Raw genomic sequence first — 19,165 nt, 5'->3', positions numbered from 1 at the left:
GTTAACGTATAAATGAAATTATCGTGCTTAACGTGATAATCAAGTAGAGTAATTATATATACAAGTAGAGTAATTATCATAGAGTAAATATGTAATTACTCTATGATGATTACTCTACTTGTATATATAATTACTCTACTTGATTCTCATGTTTAGCATGTTAATTTCATTTGTATCTGATCCAAACCCTATAACTATAAGCGTATTGTACATAAATAAAGCATGATATAAACTATGCTGGTCGAGTTCAAGATGGTGTTGCAGAAGAAGCGGTTGGTCAGAATTTTCATGATATTGTTTTGCGTGATGCATAGTTACTTTCTTGTAACTTTTGTATTATGATATATGGTTAACTGAAAGAAACTTCTAACGAGACTGTTGTTTCATTAATTTTATGAAAATTCGACTGCAAAACTTGATGATTTCGGGTATTGGAAAAACCCGGTTCTGGGTATGGAACCGGTTCGGGTTTTCGGGTATTACCGGATACAAAACGAGCCTGTTTCGGGTTCGGGTTTTAGTACCGAAATGCATACCCTATCCGTACCCTACCAGTAGGGTCGGGTATAGGTTCGGGTATTAAAAACCCGAGAATAAAAAAATCCGGTTCCAGGTTCGTTTTTTTTTCACCTCTAATAACTAGGCCTAGCTTGGTAGTATACGTTTCATTGTTATGAAGAATTATGGACTTATGATTGAAATGGTCACCTAATAAAATATTTATTTGTAGATTCATATCTTTTATTAGTGTTAATATGAAAAGTGGAATTTGGTGGCTTTAAAATTAGCCTTTTTTTAGCGACGGAGTTATATCTCTAAGAACAACAAAGGCCATCACAATCTTAGTGGAAGTGTGAATTTGTTTGACACTTACAATGGATTGGTGTGGAACTGATACAACATTGTTCATACTTCTTAAAAATAAACTTAGAGAGACAGAATAAAAAAAACATATAATAATACATGAGTAAGAGATGGTGATGAACTGATGGGAATGCGGATCTACTTATCGTGCAATAACTCATATACCAAAAACATGTTTAAATAAACCTTGACGACAAACGACAACGATCCAAAATAAAAAAACTTTGATTCCCACGCAATGAATCATTTCTCCCGCTATGATTTATTCATACCAAATTAAGCTTATCTAGTGAATATTGCAAAATTATTTTCTTCTTTCCGAATTCATTGGAAAAGAAGAATTTTTATTGTGTTTCAAAATTTGCGTTTATTATGTTCGTTTATTATTTAAAAATAGATAATGAGACTTTTTTCTTCTTTCTACAATTTAAAAAAGAAAACAATTTTGTAAACTAAAACCGGTTTAACTCAACTTATTCCAACCCTACCCAAACGAACTAGTTTGGACACGGTCAGGATTTCCTCCCAAAAAATGTGAGTTGGCACTTGAACTTGTTTTCAACTCAAAGTAGATTCAACATGATAAGTTATGTCTAGTGGTGAGGCTTGAGTTTTTTAATGGAGACTCAAGTTCGATTATCACTTGTGTCATTTTGGGTGGATATTGACAATGAATGATTTGAGTCAAACCTTGTGCAAAGGTTGTCAGTTTCAACCCTGAGCCAACCCTGGTGTTCGTCACACTGTGTGTTACGCCAGAGAGTTCTGCTCTTGTGATGACACAACGACTATCAAGTGGCAGCCGGCGGTATAATTTCCCGGGGGAACGCTCAAGCCAACACAAGAATTTGAAGAGTACGGTAAGACAACGTAGTTTGGCCAGACTAGGGCAACGAGACTCTCAAGATTTGAATAGTACAGTAGCCTAAATACAAGAAAGTTGAATAAACATCTTAAAAATAAAAATAAAAATAAAAATAATAATAATGAATTGATTTTAGCTTCTCATCTTTCCACGTGACCATCCTCCACATGCCTCTTGAACTGGGGTTACATTGCACTCCAAACCACCACTTCTTCACACCTAATTCCATAATAATATATATCACTCACAACTTACAACGTACCCAACAAACACACAAACACACAACCATGGTGACTTCAACCAACACACGAGTCGAAACCTTAGCCAAAAGCGGCATCCACCAAATCCCAAAAGAATACATCCGAACACAAGACGAGCTCACTACCATCACCGACATCTTTACCTCCGAACAAAACCAACAATGCCCACAAGTCCCTACAATCGACTTAAACAGCATCAACTCAACCGACCCAACGACGCAACAAACATGTCGTGATGAGATAGTAAAAGCCGCTACTGAATGGGGTGTCATGCACCTTGTGAACCATGGGATCTCTAGTGACTTGATTAGTCGTGTTAAGGCGGCGGGTGAGGCGTTCTTTGATCAGCCGGTTGAAGAGAAGGAGAAGTATTGTAATGATGTTGGTTCGGGAAAGATTCAAGGGTATGGGAGTAGGCTGGCTAATAATGCGTGTGGGCAGCTTGAATGGGAAGACTACTTCTTTCACCTTGCGTTCCCGGAGGATAAACGTGATCTCACTATTTGGCCATCCACACCTACCGATTACATGTAAGTCAAGTGTTATGTTTGTGGTATAATAAGAGTTTCTATAACGGTTTTTAGGATATGTTTGGTTCTTAGATAACTCCTTAATTAGCTTGTAGTATTTAACCTTTTTCTTTAAAATCTAACTACATATATGTAAATTTTATTAAAAACTACGAATCAAAGTGTTTTATGGCTTGTAAATGGTAAAGAAAAAATATATTATTTTGAGAAAATCTATTTTTAGTTGGTGTCATAATAGAGAGTCGAAAAAAAAAATTAAAAGAAAATTATGCATTTAGATTTTAGTTTTAAAAGATTAAATATTATAAATTATTAAAGAAAAATCGAGTTATAGATTAAATAACTATAAAAGAAATTTAATATTTATGAATGTTGAGTTCTCTTCCTTTGTAGGCAAATTTGATCGGCTGGGCCGGCAACAAATCAAACATGTTTCAAAAAAACGCTAGAAAGTTATGTTATCAAGTTTAATAAATGCAAGAATGGAATGGAAATAGAATTAAGGAGAGAAAAGAAAGGGAACGAAAGTATATAATATATTTTCGTGTTCCTAAATTCAAAGGAAATGACAAGAAATTAATTTTTTTTTTTTTGGGGGGGGGCGGGGGGGGGGGGGGGGGTTGTTAGAAGAGAAGATCTTATTTTCTATTCTTTCAATTAAAAAATTTACGGATAAACATCTTTTTCAATTTCGTACCAACATCTTTCACTTGTTTTTTAAAAAAAGAACTAGGAAGCACTGCGTTATTAGTTTCATAATAATTTCCTTCACGACGGACTTTTCTTGTTAAACAGCCCTGCTACGACGGAGTACGCCAGACAACTAAGAGCACTCGCCACCAAGATATTCGCGGCGTTATCTCTAGGCTTGGGACTAGAGGAGGGAAGGCTAGAAGAGGAGGTTGGAGGAATGGAGGAGCTACTTTTGCAACTAAAGATCAACTACTACCCAAAATGCCCTCAACCGGAGCTAGCACTCGGCTTTGAAGCTCACACAGACGTCAGTGCACTCACCTTCATACTCCACAACATGGTCCCTGGTCTCCAATTGTTTTATGAAGGTGAATGGATCACTGCCAAATGCGTTCCGGACTCCATTATTATGCACATTGGTGACACTATTGAGATCCTTAGTAATGGCAAGTACAAAAGTATTTTGCATAGAGGGCTTGTGAATAAGGAGAAGGTTAGGATTTCTTGGGCGGTGTTCTGTGAACCGCCCAAGGAGAAGATCATCCTGAAACCGCTCCCGGAGACGGTTTCTGAGGAGGAGCCCCCACGCTTTCCTCCACGAACCTTCCAGCAGCATATGGAACACAAGTTGTTTAGGAAGAACAATGAGACGGTTGATCCAAAATGATATTGTGTGAACTTGTTTGGTCATTTAAAGCTCTTGTGCTTGTTTCTTTGATTGTTGTGTTGTTGAATTGCTGTGAGATAGAGCATAAGCAAACAAAAATACAAATAATAATTCTCATCATGTTGATTTCAATCGTGATCGATGATCACCATTACATTTGATTTGATCGATGGTATGATATGTTTATGGATTATTTGGTATAATTCATATGCATTATCATATTTTATCAGTAAGAAACATACATTGCAAATAATTTTGTTAGATAAATCAAACTTATAGGGAATCATATAGTTATATATTACAATCAAATCTTTCAAACCGAAAATAAATCAACTCAAGAGAACAATCACACTTGATGTATAAACATTTGTGTATCTTCATAGAAGACTTTCAAGTTTCAACTCCTCCTGCCAAAAGATAGAAGCTTTTTGAAACTACTGAGAGCTTTACTTGGTGTTTCAAGACTTCTCCATTTCTTCTTGGAACCGCTGCTTTCGGAACTCACCTTAGCCGGCAGTAGAGTCAACGTTTCCATCACAGGAGCTTCATGCTTCGCTTTGGCAATAGAGTTTTTCTTAGCACCATTAAAATCCTCATTAATTTTGAAAGAAACAGCTTTATTGGTTGATCCACTGTTACTCTCTGAAACAATGGTATCCTTTTGAGCAACCGAAGACGCCTTAGGTAATGTTTCACTTACACTTTTTATAGTATCTGAGTATGCATGTGTAGATGATCCATTGTGAGCAACCGCATTGCCAGTTTTCTTGATTTGAGATGCTTTCGGCACTTGTTTGGATTTATTTTGTTCAACAATCTTCTTTTTCGGCCCATATGAATTCTTTGAAACAATATTATTACCTAGAGGTTTAGCCTTTTTCGGATTTTCTTTTTTCTTTTCCACTTCAGCCGCCTTTTGGGATAACAAGGTTCGCGGTACACCATTCTTTTTGGTCGGTGGTTTCATAGGATTATTACCGGGCTTTGGTTTAGTAGGCAACACCTTAGGATTAACTACACGCGCAGTTGACAAACGATCAATGGTGGAACTCCTAATGACCGCCTTATTTGAACTTTTTACGTCTCGAGATGCTATTTGCGTTTTTGGTGTCTGTTGAGCTTTAGGCTTATTGTAGTTTGGTGTCTGTTGAGCTTTAGGCTTATTGTAGTTTGTTGTCGGTTGGGCTTTTGGTTTAATACTCTTTGCTGTCTGTTGGGTTTTCAGCTTATCGTTTTTTGTAGTCTGTTGGGCTTTTGGCTTATCGGTCTTTATCGTCTGCTGGGCTTTCAGCTTATCGTTCTTTATCGTCTGCTGGGCTTTCGTCAGTTGGGCTTTTCGCTTAATGTACTTTGCTGTCTTAGCAGTAGAAGCACTTCTTTCAGCAATTCTTTTTTGACGTTCGGTTAATAATTCCTGCATCTTCTTTCTTTTTTCTTCCTCCTATGCGAAAACAATCGATAAGATCAAAGTTACAATAATATAATATAAAAAAGGTTAAAACTTTAAGTACCTTCTCTGATCTTCCCTTCACTATTGTTGTTTTGGTTGCTGCAGGCATCTTCTTTCTTGTTCCAGCTAAAGCTTTAGACTTTGTTTCAAGAATAGAACCTTTTTTCACAAGACCTTTCTCAACCAAACCTTTAGTCTTTGACTTGTTGACTTCAGGTGAATCCATTTTAACAATCTTAGTATTCCTATTGTCCGACTCCATTTCCGGAGTCCAAGCTGGCACAGCTTGGTTACCAGCCACGTCTCTTTCAAGCACCATGTGCAAATCGTTCTGCTCATTGACACGCATGGCTTCAACCTTTTTCTGTGTCACATTACTCTCTGAAACCATGAAACTGTCGGGTGTTTTTAACCGTGAATCAGAATCTTCGTTTAAAGATCGATCTTGAACGGTCATATTATATTGAGCATGAACATCTTTTGTACTTTCCACAACCTCGATACGGTCTTCAAAAATGTCTCTGCTTCTCTCAGGACTTCCTTTATTTGGCGTGCTTTTCAAATACCAATCTTTTTCTTCATGTTTTGTAGTGGTGGATGATATGTTGGTAAACTCGGGTTGATTTCCAGATGGAATTATATTCGGATCCTCAAACTTATGTGAAACATATTCCTCCATAGATTCTTGGTCATCTGCATCTTTCATTAAAAGGTTCTGGAAGATATTCCATTGCTGTGTTACCTTTTGGCCTTCACGGTTAGCATCCGATTCGTGTTCCGATTCTTCATCTCTTGCAGAAGTAATGTAATTAACATTTCTGATAATAACTTTCTTTGCAGAACTCCTTTTACAGCTATCAGAATCACTTGAATCACTCGAGTCAGAGCCGCCATCTTGGGTCAACTTCTTTGATCTTTTCTTATGCGAATGTCTCCCACTACTTCTAGAATCTTCTGGAGGCCATGGAAGATTCCCCTGATAATATGGAAAAGGGTACCCTTGATATGCAGGGTGAAACATGGGCCCACCCTGATATGAATGCATATATTGAGGAAGAGGACTTTCATTCTGTGTTTTGGTAGCAAAGTTACCATTTTGGACATTAATCCTAAGTTCTTGACCAAGATCATCTTCCATATATGAATATTGTGAACGCGAGTACGCTTGCATTGCTGCCACCTCATCCATCCAGACTCTATCATTACTCTTTGTATGACACAACTCTATGAAACTTAAGCATGCTTCCCTGTTGTAAAAGCATGTTTAGTCCGTTCATTAATACGTGGAATAAAAACATGCTTTAGTGCTTTACCATACCTTAAACGTGGAGATCCAAACGCATCGGCAAAACATATGAGATCTTGTAGGACATCTGTCTCGAACCCGACGACTAAAGCCCGCGCATAGACCATTGCTTGCTCTCTTTGAAGTACCAGCTTTCTAGTTTCTAGAGCACGCTGAAGATGAATCCTGTTTATGATATTTTAGATAAAAGTTTAGAAAATATAAACATATTTAATACAAGTAATTTAGTATACTTTACTTGGAATCGTCTTCATGGAGAGTATCACTTGTGTTATCTTCAGGCTAAAATATATTGAAAGTGGAAATGTATGAGTGATCAATCAATCTTTCATGGAAGTCAAATGTGTAGAATGAAATTATACCTTGTTGGCAAGAGCGTTTGATTTGTTTAAGTGTTCATCCAAACTGTAAATGGCTAAGCGGAAAAAGAAACATTTGTCATTATAAACAATCTTAAAAGAACAGACAAATTTTGACTTTTTTTAACAGTCAATTTGTTTAAGCTTAACTTCAAAAATTCATAATATATGAGAATTAAAAACAATAAAATAGGTTCTGAATCTAGGGTGGTTTTTAGAAAAGCTTTTGAATAATCATTTTTTAGGGTGAAAATGATCAAACTTGAGAAACATGTGACTCTAAAAATACTGATATTTGACTGCAAATGTAATAAAACATAAGTAAAGAATACATACTTTGTGAGTCCGATGCCGCATTGGTGTTTATCGAGCCGTCTATGTTCTTTATCTCGGTCTCAATCGTGACGAATCTTTCAAGAACTTCCGGCGTACTTACAAACCTCACAAATCTAATACAAAAAAATACATAATAAAAGATCAAAGACCCACAATTACCAACATATTATTTAAAAAACAACAACAAAAACATGAACCTTTCAAGAGTTGATTTGGTGAACCAGGATGCAGAATCAGGTGCAGAAAGAGTTATGGAGTAACCCCCTTTTGCAGCCTCATCTTTAGCAAACTTTAAATGAGAAATAAATGGTTCCAATAATCCAGATGCAAGTTTCTCTTTGCAGTCACCAGCACATATAATCAAGTCACATCTTCCAAATCATAAACCAAAATCTTATGTTAATAAGATGATAAAAACAGGAGGCCATCTATACACGCACGGCTGGTATCTAATTTCACACCGTGTCAAACGACCGTCTAGACAGAGGTCGGCAGCCGTTTTGACAATTTTTTTAAGTTTGACAGTCTATGGTTAGAACGGCCTTCTAGTCCTCTGGATATTGGCCAAACTTCTGAACAATAAATTTCAAAGTTTTGACCCCTAGTGGTTAGAACGACTGTCCAAATATTGTTTCAAATGACCATTTTCAAAGTTTGACTTTTTTGGTCAAAATGGTTGTCTTAGTGTTTTGTGGATAGCCATGTGAAATCAGATGGGGTGGTGTGGCTACCCAAAAAACAGAGTATGAAGGGATGAGCTCGGTACCAGTACTGAAAATACCCTAAAAACAGTGGGCCATCTATACACACACCGTTTGATATCTAATCTCACACCATGTCAAATGGTCATCCATATAGAGTTGGATGGCTGTTTTGACGAAAAAATTTAAAGTTTGACCGTCTATTGTTAGAATGGCCATCCGGATATTGTCCAGATGGCCGGCCTGACCAATAATTTTCGAAGTTTGACCCCTATTGGTAAAAATGACCGTCCAAATATTACATTGTTCAAACAACCATTTTCAAAATGGCCGTCTGAGTGAAATCACATGGGGTGGTAGCTACTTGAAAAACAGAGCATGAACTAGGGCTGAACTCGGTACAAGTATCGGTACCAAAATGCTCGATACCATACAGTTCTGGTACCAAAGACAAAAAAAATGGGTAAATACCGGTACCGTACCTACAAATCCAGAAACCTCAAAAATTGGGTACCAAAAGTACCCGATACATATGGCCATCCACAAATTAAGGTTCCAAGGGTACCTTGTTCTTGTAGGAGTGAGCTGAAACAAAGCGTAATCTAACCGCATTTTTGAATCCATTTTGGTTTGGTTCCAACTTGTTGTATCCAATGATGACTGTGGAAGCTTTTACCAGTGATTCAAAACCACCCATCAAACATATCACTGTTGTTGTTTGTTTTTCAAGGACTATGATCAAATCATGTTTTGGTGGGATGTCTTTTACACCGAATATGATGGTGACAGTTAGTAGGGAAGAGATTACTTGAGTATTACTTTTGCAACATTGTTGGAATAAGCATTGCAAATGTAATGAATAAAACAACGAACCACCTCAACTGCCATTGTCACGTGTGTGTACATATGAAGCTAATAAGTCCATTGTTTTCAATGTTAGGTTCGGTTTTTGTTTTCAAGTTAACATGTTGGTACACAACAATTTGTTAGAATAGTTAAGGATTACACATGTATCAACTTTTCTTTTTATTGTGCTATATGAAAAAAAACCCAATTTTATATAGTTTTTCAAGTAAAAATATTAGTTTTACTACATTTTACCTTAGGATATCGTGTTTCGTGTGTCTCATAACCAAGAGGTTCAAATAATGCATAATGCGGTTTTTTTGTTTATATTTATCCTTTGAAATCTAATAACTATTTTTAAAAAAACTAACCTTAAAAATTATTTTGTTTATAAGTTTAACCAAGTGTCTTTCATTATATGCAATATATTTTTTGGGTGAGTTTCCTTTATTGGGTATCAATATTGCAAAAATCGCTAGGCGGTCCCTAGGCGGCCAACCCCCTTGGAGGGAGTACTCGGAGAGTACTCGGATATGATAAATATATAGAAAATTAATTTTTGAGTAATATATATATTTCAAATATCATAAGTTTACTAATATTTATAACAAAATAAGTGAATATCAATATAAATAAGAGAACTACATTTTTAAATACTAAATTATTCACAAAATTGTTATTCATTAATTAAATAAATTATATTCATTCTTTAATACTATAGAAATACGAATTATGTTGTATTTTTAAGTTAAAATAGGCCCAGGTTAGCCAACTAGATGTATTTCTGGCTGATGTTGATCACCTATAAACAATTCTTAGTAGCTAGGCGGAGTTAAAGAAACTCCCCTCGGCACCATACCTTGCAGAAAGTACTCGGAGAGTACTCGGTCTACTTTTACAACATTGTTGGGTATAATAATTATAGTCAATGGATAATTTTATGAATTATTCACACTTTTAGATTAAATATGTCTTCCTCATGCATACTTTTCATGGACACATTCAAACTATTAATTAAAGTTTCATCAAAACTTAAATTACATTACAAGATGTTTTGTAGAGTCAAAACTAAACATCATTGTGTCTACCATGATCTTGCTTCATTTGCAAGTTGCAACCATGCATCTAAGCCAAAAAAAATGGTTGGTTGAAAAAGTGTGCAAATTATTTATATAAATATTTATTTGGAGAAAAACACACTTTAAATAGTTTAATGCATAGGGTTTTATATTAATTTCTTCATACTTGTTTACAACTTTATAAAGCAAAACATGTCCCTTCGTCATTAATTTTGCACAAAGTAGTTATTTGTTTTAACTCAATTACATAAATTAGTAGGAACAAATCAATTAACATATACATATTATTCCAGGTCCTAACATATCAATTCCTTTCTTTCTTTTTGTTCTCTCTTTTACACTAAGAAACTTGAGTATCTTAACTTGGTAACCAAATATAACTTCCAAAGTTTGGGGCGGGTGGGTCACGTTGTCAAGGGTTCTCCACCCGACTTCATGTATTTTTTTCAAATAATCTTATATATCTAACATAAAAGAATTAGATACACCGGGCTATATCTTAAATCGAGCTTATACACTAGAAGTCTATAGACTATATAAATCACAAGTTCAAGATTTTTGAGTCATGTTCACCGTGCTGCTTGCTGAGGGTTCGAGTCAGGATCAACTGATCAGGATGAGTCTTTTCCATGGTTTATAAGCGCACATGTAGTAACAAACCATAACAACGTGTTCAGTAACCAACAAAACAGTGATACAACAAACCACATATTTATTCTACTACTCGTACCATTACAACACCAAAATTTGTCTGAACGAATCTGATATTAAAACCTTAACTAACATATTCTCTGATATATGGCTGGTTCAAGAAATTTTTGTACCAACTTGCAGACAACTTGGGGGCCCGCTCAAGTGTTTCCCGATCAACATAGTACAACCCGAATGTGGGAAGGTACCCATGATACCATTCAAAATCATCCATAAGTGTCCACACAAAATATCCTCTTACATCAGCACCATCACTGCCAAAATTGTGCTATTTAGAGGTGAGATTTTGATTTACTAATGAACACGATACCCAACCCAAAAGATACCCATTTTGGGCTGAACCCGTTACCCGGCCCATCAACCCGTGAAAATGATATGATTCATTACCTGATTGCTTGGGCTAAAGAAGACAAGTACGTTTTGTGATACTCTATGCGCTTGTCGTCTTCAAGTACATTCTGAATTTCATTGTCCGCTAACGGTTCACAATATCCTACAACTTTGAACATGTAAGGATCAAGATTGACCAAATTCAAAAAGTCAACATTTTTATACCATTTTCAGTGACAAACATGGGTTTACTGTCATATCTCTCCTTTAAATATTCTATCATTTCTCCGATGCCTCTTGGAACTACATGCATGACTTTTATGCCCATCTGCCAACACAAATAAACAATGAAACTAACAAAAACCCAACGCTCGACGAGGGGCAAAAGAGGTAATTCACACTTTATGCATCATACATACCGGATCACCAATTGGAACACCGTCACGTTCTCTAGTTGTATCCACAAAGCCACTAATTGCGCGGTTTCCAGTTAAACTACAACTAGAATTAATGCAATCTTTTGCATATGCAGTTGTGTAATGGTTGACCCCAATAAAGTCAATACTGTCTTTCATAAAGTTACTTTCTGAACTAGAGAATCTTGGCAGTTGATTTCCAAGATACTTGCGCATCTCTGACGGGTAATCGCCAAAAATTAGTGGATCAAAAACCCTATTTAACAATAACAACATCAAGTTTTGTTGCTGTTTAATATAAATATATGTGTGTGTGTGTGTATAATAATATACCAGCCAATATTGAAAGCCAGACCCCTGTTAGCAGCTTCTTGATCATTATCTGTTAGAGGCTCATACATCAAGCAATCTACAACAATCCCAACTAATCCACCTTGTTTTTGCTGCAAGTTCATTCATTTGGTCAACAAATATTGTTGATATAGTAAAAAAAAATCAACTTTAAGGTCAGTTGGTTGCCTGATAATCTCGTCGGTATATCTTCACAGCCTTTGCATGTGCTAATAACATGTTATGCATAACAATTAGAGGCTCGGTGTCAGAATTTCCAGCTGAGCAATTGCCAAACGGTGGCGAACAACGGGCGGGCGGATACTTTCCCTTTTGGTAGGCCATTTGTGTGAATAAATTTGGCTCGTTGATAGTGACCCAATGCCTTACTCGATCACCAAAGTTCTTGAAACATGCTTCTGCAAAGTGGACATAATCTTCCCTGCAAATAAAGTATTAAAAATGGTAAATTTTTTGTTTATTTGGATAAAACAGATGGAATTAGTTTGTTTTTAGTTACTGCATTAACGGGCTGAGCCAAGACCCGTATCGATCTTGAAGTTCTTGAGGAATATCAAAATGGTAAATCGTTACAAATGGTGTAATTCCTGCATTAGTTGGAATTTACAGTTAGTTTATTTCTAACACATAAAACCTGTTACACATTTATAAAAATTAAATCTTTTTACAAAAAGAAATTCGGGTCAGCCCATTTGACTCAGTTCAATCTGCACAAAAAATGATCATTTTGACCCATAACCCAAACCCTCCCATTTCCCACTACTAGTTGATTTCCATATTACCTTTGAGTACAAGATCATCCAATATTTTGTTATAAAACAAAATTCCATTTGGATTAGCTTCACCAAATCTTCCTCCTGATAAAACTCAAGAACAATCTTGGATCAAGAACACAAGAATATATTTTTATCCACTTAAAAAATTCAAAATTGGATGCATACTTGGAAGAATTCTTGCCCATGATATAGAAAATCGGTATGCGTCTACACCAAGAGACTGTACAATCTCGATATCTTTCTGCAGTGGTTAATAATAAGAATAAACTGAAAACACATTGTGCGGTTTGTTTAAACATTATAGCACGATGAAATCCCATTGTATGCGCGACATAGAAGACAGTAGACGTCATAAAAAGCATATACGTACACTAATTTGGAAATATTTGTAAATAAAAATGATTCGTTTATCACTCACACCGTCCACCATCACCACCGTCCATTACCACCACTACCCACTGTCGGCCACAACCACCGTCCACCACCACCACTGTCGGCCACTACCACCATCCACCACCACCGTTCACCGTCTACCACAATCGTTCATCACCACCCACTTCCACAGTTCGTACACCACCACCAATTATTTTAGCAGTCTATAGACGTTAAATGACTTCTATCTACTGTGATATGTATGATAGGTAACTAATTTCAGCTTATGCAGACGATATCCAGTTTATAAAACAAAGAGTATTATATTTTCAGATTGCAGACCTACAGACCACATATTCAGTTGCAAACATGAAATCAGATTACAGACAGTTTTTGTCTTCAGAAACAAACAGCACCTAAGGTGGTGATTTTTCTTAAGTTTTAAAATATTAAGATTGAAGAGCATATATAACATAGATACCAGGTACTGATGGTAGTGATCATCAGCTATGAATCCATTGTGACCATCTTCAATGTTGCCTGGTGAGAGAGCAAAAACATCCCAATTGTTGACACTTTTACCATCTTCAAGATTTGCTCCTTCAATCTACAACACACCATTCAATCATCAGTTAACCGAAATCCAATTTATAAGCAATTAAAAAAAAAAGAACAAACTTGATAGGAGGAAGTAGAGACTCCAAACAGAAACCCATCTGGGAAATCTGATCTTTTTATAATATAACCATTAATGGATCCCTGAGCTGCTAATAGCAGCAGCAGTACAAAACCAACCATCATATTGTGTCGATCGGAAATAATCAGTCTTGAACATTTATATCAGTTTGTGCATTGCATACATACTTGCAGTGGTGCATTTGAGCTGGGGAGAATTATGATTATCACTGTCAATGATTGTTGGCAAACAAAAACTGCTAAAAGACAGACAGACTAGGTTTTAAGTTATACCCTACAAGCACTATAGGGTTTTTTAACCATATGTTTGTATGAAATAATATCTTGAATATCTTAAATCATGGACCCGTGAATATTAATTTATTATATTATATTACCTTTTCAACTAATCTATCACCAACAATGTTTTCGTGTCACCAGTTACCATAAAATATTTCTTTAAAAAACAAGAAAAATAAAACACATTTAAATATCAAAAGAACGAGAAAACTTTAAAATTTTGAAATTCACACGTGTGGACATTTGAATGCTGCAGATATAAAATACTTATATCCATTGAAAATTTACAATTTACATAATTAAAAAAGTAATCTATAACAAATCAAACGAGTGGCTATATTTCAGTTTACAAAAGTTTAATAACTTTACATGTTTATATAATTTTTGCAAACCTCCTACATGTTTATATATAAATATATAGTTTATATGTTTATAATAAATACAATAACACATCATACAAGTTTCCTGCATTAAATCATTAACATAAAAATTCACAAGTCACAACTAACAAGTAACAACACTTATTTGTTTGCCAGAAAGAATCTTTATGAGTCAGCTTTATAATGCACCAACTCTGATATTCTGATTCCTGGTTTTTGGGTATTATTTTTCAAGAAATCTTGATACCATTTTGCAGACAATTTAGGTATCCGATCAAGCGTTTGGCGATCGATGTAGTACAATCCAAATCTGATTCTGTACCCAATAATCCATTCGAAATCATCCAACAATGCCCACACAAAATAGCCCCTTACATTAGCACCATCCCTGTAAAATCCCATTTTTAATATTAATTTGACCGGTCAAAACAGAAATAAGTCAACTGAGTTTAAATGATGCAATCACCTTATTGCTTGAGCCAAAGATGACATGTACATTTGGTGAAATTCTATTCGCTTGAAATCTTGAATTGGATCTTGACCTTGTCCTTCAGCTTGTGGTTCAGAATACCCTGTGTATTAGGAATTTAGAGTTGACCACACTCAAAAAGTCAACAGTGAAATAAGCATACCATTTTCAGTGATAAACATTGGTTTGTTGTCATATTTATTCTTTAAATATTCTACCACTTCTCCAATGCCTCTTGGAACTACTGGCAGCGATCCAATGCCCGTCTGTCACAATATTAAACAATAAAACTAGTAAAATTAAGTAAAGAACAGAATGAATGGAAAAAAAAGGTTATGTGTGCATACTGGTTCACCAATTTGAACACCGTCACGTTCATTAGCTGTAGCCAAAAAACCGCTAATTGATCGATTGGCAGTTTCGCTACAACTAGAATAAAGGCAGTCTTTTGCGTAAGTAGTTGAGTAATGGTTGACTCCAATAAAGTCAATGCTGTTTGTTATTAACTTTCTTCCGGCACTCGAAAACTGGGGCAGTTGGTTTCCAAGATACTTTCGCATCTCCGAGGGATAATCACCAAATATTAGTGGATCCAGCACCCTGTTTTATAAAACACAAACTTTTATAAAAATCTTGATTTGACTTCAAAAAGTCAAATATCCAAATGTGCATTATTATGCATACCAGCCAATCAAGAAAGTCAAACCCCTGTTAGCAGCTTCTTGATCAAGATCACTATCTGTCAAAGGCTCATACATTGTACAATCAAGAACAATCCCAATTGACCCGTTTTGTTCATGCTGCACATACATTTCTCGAGTCAACGGATGGTCAACATATAAGAAAAAAAAGCCAGCTTTAAAGTCAATTGATTGCCTGATAATCTCTTCTGTATATACTCACAGCCTTTCCATGTGCCAATAACATGTTATGCATAACAATTAAAGGCTCGGTGTCAGAATTGCCAGCTGCACAATCGCCAAATGGTTGTGAACAACGAGCAGGTGGATATTTTCCTTTCTGATAAGCCATTTGTGTAAATAAATTTGGTTCATTGATAGTGATCCAATGGTTAACTCGGTCGCCAAAGTTCTTGAAACATGTTTCAGCATAATGAACATATTCTTCCCTAAAAAGAAAGCATTAAAATGGTTAATTTTTTGTTTATTCGAAATGAACAAATGAAGATCACTAAATAAAATTCTTTTTACTTACTGCATTAATGAGCTGAGCCAAGACCCGTATCGATCTTGAAGTTCTTGAGGAAAATCAAAATGGTAAATTGTTACAAATGGTTTAATTCCTGCAGTTTAGTTGCAATTAGTATGTTTTAGTTTTAAGTTGAAAATTTTATACAAATATTATTTACCTCTAAGTATAAGTTCATCCAAGATTTTGTTATAAAACATAATCCCATCTGGATTAACATCACCGAATCTTCCTCCTGATACAATGGAAGATTTTTGATTAACAAACAAAAATTTGGTCCTTTGTAACATTTTATTTTAAGTTGCATATCATACTTGGAAGAATTCTTGACCATGATATAGAAAAACGGTAAGCATCTACACCAAGAGATCGTATGAGCTCAATATCTTTCTGCAACGGTTGATTAATTAGTTTCAATAGTTTTACAGAATTCAAAGTAACAATATTGACTAAAACAATGATTTATTGAAAATTCCAATACATTTCAACAGCGACTAATTATATATATTAACTAGAGATTTGTGTATTTTTGTATAAAATTTTGAAATCTATGAAGTGACATCATATATAAGACAGAATCCAAGTAAGGATCTTACAAGAAAGAGAAATAAGTTATAAAATAAATCTGATCATGGGCTGCTTAGAAACGGTAAGCATCTACACCAAGAGATCGTATGAGCTCAATATCTTTCTGATATGGACGGTTAATTAATTTCAATAAATTTACAGAACTGAAAGTAACGATTCCATATAAATAATGATAATTCGATATAAATTTCAACCGCGATTAAGTAAAGATATTATCGAAAGATTTGCCTATTTTTGTAAAACATTATGAAGTCACATCATGTATAGGACAGAATCCAAGTAAGGATCTTACAAGAAAGAAAAATAAGTTATATAAAATATATCTAATCAGACTTCTTAGCAAACTTTTATCAGTATTACCTATATATGTTTCTATATTCAATTAATGTTAAACAAGAAAACAAATAAAGCAAGAAACTTTATGTTCAACAACACTAAAATTGACATGTAGACCATCTCTATGATTAGGGCTGTGCATGAAACCGAAAAACCAAACCGAATTAGAAACCGGCGGTTCGGTTTCCGACTTATGTAAAAAACCGAAACATTCGTTTTCGTTTTATGTTTTGTGAATAGCCGAAAAAACCGAACTGGAATAACAAAAGAAATAGAGGAAACGTAATAACCATAATAACCGAACCTTAACCATTAAATCCGGATTTACGATGACTAAATGTTATCGAATTTATGACTTTTTATCATTAATTTTGAATGTAACTATCTTCTATTAGCTCTTAACAATCTAGGCCTACATGTTTAATATTCTATTAAACATTGACTTTTTTTTATAAAAATATTAGGCCCAATATCAATATTTTAGGTCAACTTGTTTTAACCCAAATAGGAAAACTGAAAAAACCGAATCCGAAATCGAATTAAACCCGAAAACAGAAAATCAAAAACCAAAAAAAAAACAAAACCGAACGGTTTTGAAAAATCAAAAAACCGAAGTTTGGGCTTCGGTTCGGTTTTAGCCCACAACCGCAACACGCACACCCCTATATATGATCACGAGTATCCTAAATTAACCTTTTTCTTGAGGGGAATTGAAAGAAAAACAGAGGCAAAAACATAGAGACCAGATATTGATGATAATAGTCATTGGCTACGAATCCGTTGTCATCATTTCGAATGTTGCCTACACATGAAAAAACAAAACATAAAGATTAGGGGCAGCAATTCCTTACACGACTTGAAACATAGCACGAACACGACATGAAAAAAAAACAAACAGATTTTGGGACGGTTGACACGACCGTATAAGAGTTTTTAAAGAAGTTAATATTTTGACTTCAGAGATGAAAGATGCAAAACTTGAAATTTAAATATCTTGATTTTTAAATTTCCGCATAACTAATAACTTTTAAAAGTCAATTAATTTCCCTTTTATAAAATTTTATCTATTTTACACCACACCAACTTTACTTTATTATTTATAACTGGCAACTCATCATTCCCATTCGCTTATTCTAATCTCGAGCTAAATATATACATCCGAGCTTGTTAATCATGAATGAGAGAGACGTATGCTAAAACAATTATAATAAGTAATAACACAAGTTACAAAAAGTTTTCATATGAATCGCGTTAATTAATTGTTTAAATGGCTACTATGCATTACTCATATTGGTAACGAAGATAAAACAGGTCGACCCAAAACACGATACCATTTTTAGTGAACCGATACGAATTAGCATATGGGTCGGGTTAGGGTTGAAGAATTCAACCCGCCAACCCGAAATCCATCAACCCACTAACCTACGATCTACACCCTTAATAAAAATGGATAAAGAGAAACCTAAATTATGTAAAAACAAAGTGTTGTTACCTGGGGAAAGAGAAAAGGCATCCCAGTTATTGAGACTTTTGCCATCTTCATCATATGCACCTTCAATCTTACATTATAACACCATATAAACATGAATGAATTCATAAAATAAAATAAAATCAAACAAACAAACATGTATATTTAGCAGAGCATATTACTTGGTATGCTGATGTGGCAACTCCAAAGAGAAACTCATCTGGGAAATCTGATCTTGATATGTTTTCTCCATGAGTCAAGAAGATGAAGCAGCATAAAAGCAAGTACCATTGGAGCTTATTATATGGAACCACAGAGTTGCAGCAAATCATGTTTCAAATGTGGGTTTTCTTTAATCTGTCCAAGATTCAGTCTGTTTGACAATTAACCCAAAATCAAAGCTCGAATCTTGAACGAAGTGGATCGAAAATCAGTGGCATTATTACTACAGGTTTTGTTTGGGGTTTTCATCCAAATTAATTATTAGTTCCTGTTTCAGTCACACTTGACCACAAAAGTTCAAAATCTTTAAGACATGGTCACAAGTTTGTTTTTTGTTTTTTTAGTGAAGCATCAAAGTCTTTCATGAGGTTTGATCAATTATGTGACAGTCGCAATCAAGACAGTTACACATGGATAGAGAATTACATTGTGTGATGGTAACTATCGGTATCGAAAATATCAGTCCTGAAAATCACAAATTTTTGGTACCGGTATTGAAGGTAAAAAAATCAGGAAATACAAGTACCGATATCGAAACTCAAAACTTTAGAACCAATTCGGTATTGACGGTACCAAATCGGTACCAGTAGCGAATTTACTCATCCC

At 35.0% G+C, this 19,165-nt stretch overlaps 4 protein-coding genes across 4 annotated transcripts; 1 reads left to right on the top strand and 3 right to left on the bottom strand.

The window, feature by feature from the left end:
* Positions 1–1,973: 1,973 nt before the first annotated feature.
* LOC143540019 (leucoanthocyanidin dioxygenase-like) lies at positions 1,974–3,996 on the top strand. Its single transcript, XM_077033187.1, has 2 exons — positions 1,974–2,519; positions 3,315–3,996. The coding sequence occupies exons 1-2, from the start codon at positions 2,017–2,019 to the stop codon at positions 3,877–3,879; spliced, it is 1,068 nt and encodes a 355-aa protein (XP_076889302.1). The 5' UTR covers positions 1,974–2,016; the 3' UTR covers positions 3,880–3,996.
* Positions 3,997–4,121: 125 nt separating this feature from the next.
* On the bottom strand, positions 4,122–8,943 carry LOC143540037 (COP1-interacting protein 7-like). Its single transcript, XM_077033206.1, has 8 exons — positions 8,597–8,943; positions 7,528–7,701; positions 7,331–7,443; positions 6,998–7,050; positions 6,874–6,917; positions 6,648–6,800; positions 5,391–6,576; positions 4,122–5,320 (listed from the first exon to the last, which is right to left on the bottom strand). The coding sequence occupies exons 1-8, from the start codon at positions 8,653–8,655 to the stop codon at positions 4,277–4,279; spliced, it is 2,826 nt and encodes a 941-aa protein (XP_076889321.1). The 5' UTR covers positions 8,656–8,943; the 3' UTR covers positions 4,122–4,276.
* A 1,636-nt stretch (positions 8,944–10,579) lies between these two features.
* On the bottom strand, positions 10,580–13,714 carry LOC143540036 (beta-glucosidase 18-like). Its single transcript, XM_077033205.1, has 11 exons — positions 13,591–13,714; positions 13,394–13,519; positions 12,706–12,781; positions 12,547–12,621; positions 12,264–12,351; positions 11,933–12,185; positions 11,747–11,856; positions 11,417–11,669; positions 11,223–11,325; positions 11,055–11,160; positions 10,580–10,921 (listed from the first exon to the last, which is right to left on the bottom strand). The coding sequence occupies exons 1-11, from the start codon at positions 13,711–13,713 to the stop codon at positions 10,732–10,734; spliced, it is 1,503 nt and encodes a 500-aa protein (XP_076889320.1). The 5' UTR covers position 13,714; the 3' UTR covers positions 10,580–10,731.
* Positions 13,715–14,293: 579 nt separating this feature from the next.
* On the bottom strand, positions 14,294–18,818 carry LOC143540035 (beta-glucosidase 18-like). Its single transcript, XM_077033204.1, has 12 exons — positions 18,520–18,818; positions 18,362–18,428; positions 17,613–17,671; positions 16,260–16,335; positions 16,106–16,180; positions 15,952–16,039; positions 15,613–15,865; positions 15,421–15,536; positions 15,084–15,336; positions 14,900–15,002; positions 14,734–14,839; positions 14,294–14,655 (listed from the first exon to the last, which is right to left on the bottom strand). Exons 1-12 carry the CDS (start codon positions 18,667–18,669, stop codon positions 14,433–14,435), a joined length of 1,569 nt encoding a protein of 522 aa, XP_076889319.1. The 5' UTR covers positions 18,670–18,818; the 3' UTR covers positions 14,294–14,432.
* Positions 18,819–19,165: the final 347 nt, after the last annotated feature.

The sequence above is a fragment of the Bidens hawaiensis genome, unplaced genomic scaffold, assembly GCF_021521415.1.
Source record: "Bidens hawaiensis isolate Kalapana, Puna unplaced genomic scaffold, B.hawaiensis_p1.1 tig00012134_1, whole genome shotgun sequence".
Lineage (NCBI taxonomy): Eukaryota > Viridiplantae > Streptophyta > Magnoliopsida > Asterales > Asteraceae > Bidens > Bidens hawaiensis.
Note: the sequence above shows the minus strand (reverse complement) of the source record. Positions and strands in the feature narration are given on the sequence as shown.

What these genes read in the sequence shown, in the direction of transcription:
- LOC143540037 (XM_077033206.1), bottom strand. Translation starts at nt 8,655, where the DNA reads ATGGATTCAAAAATGCGGTTAGATTACGCTTTGTTTCAGCTCACTCCT. An exon ending in CAAACGCTCTTGCCAACAAG is followed by an intron (nt 6,918 to 6,997) that starts GTATAATTTCAT and finishes AATATATTTTAG; the next exon opens with CCTGAAGATAACACAAGTGA. An exon ending in CTCCATGAAGACGATTCCAA is followed by an intron (nt 6,801 to 6,873) that starts GTAAAGTATACT and finishes TATCATAAACAG; the next exon opens with GATTCATCTTCAGCGTGCTC.
- LOC143540035 (XM_077033204.1), bottom strand. Translation starts at nt 18,669, where the DNA reads ATGATTTGCTGCAACTCTGTGGTTCCATATAATAAGCTCCAATGGTAC. An exon ending in TGGCTCAGCTCATTAATGCA is followed by an intron (nt 15,866 to 15,951) that starts GTAAGTAAAAAG and finishes CTTTCTTTTTAG; the next exon opens with GGAAGAATATGTTCATTATG. An exon ending in TTGACTTTCTTGATTGGCTG is followed by an intron (nt 15,337 to 15,420) that starts GTATGCATAATA and finishes TTTATAAAACAG; the next exon opens with GGTGCTGGATCCACTAATAT.
- LOC143540019 (XM_077033187.1), top strand. Translation starts at nt 2,017, where the DNA reads ATGGTGACTTCAACCAACACACGAGTCGAAACCTTAGCCAAAAGCGGC. An exon ending in TCCACACCTACCGATTACAT is followed by an intron (nt 2,520 to 3,314) that starts GTAAGTCAAGTG and finishes CTTGTTAAACAG; the next exon opens with CCCTGCTACGACGGAGTACG.
- LOC143540036 (XM_077033205.1), bottom strand. Translation starts at nt 13,713, where the DNA reads ATGATGGTTGGTTTTGTACTGCTGCTGCTATTAGCAGCTCAGGGATCC. An exon ending in TCTCTACTTCCTCCTATCAA is followed by an intron (nt 13,520 to 13,590) that starts GTTTGTTCTTTT and finishes GGTGTGTTGTAG; the next exon opens with ATTGAAGGAGCAAATCTTGA. An exon ending in CTGGCTTTCAATATTGGCTG is followed by an intron (nt 11,670 to 11,746) that starts GTATATTATTAT and finishes ATTGTTAAATAG; the next exon opens with GGTTTTTGATCCACTAATTT.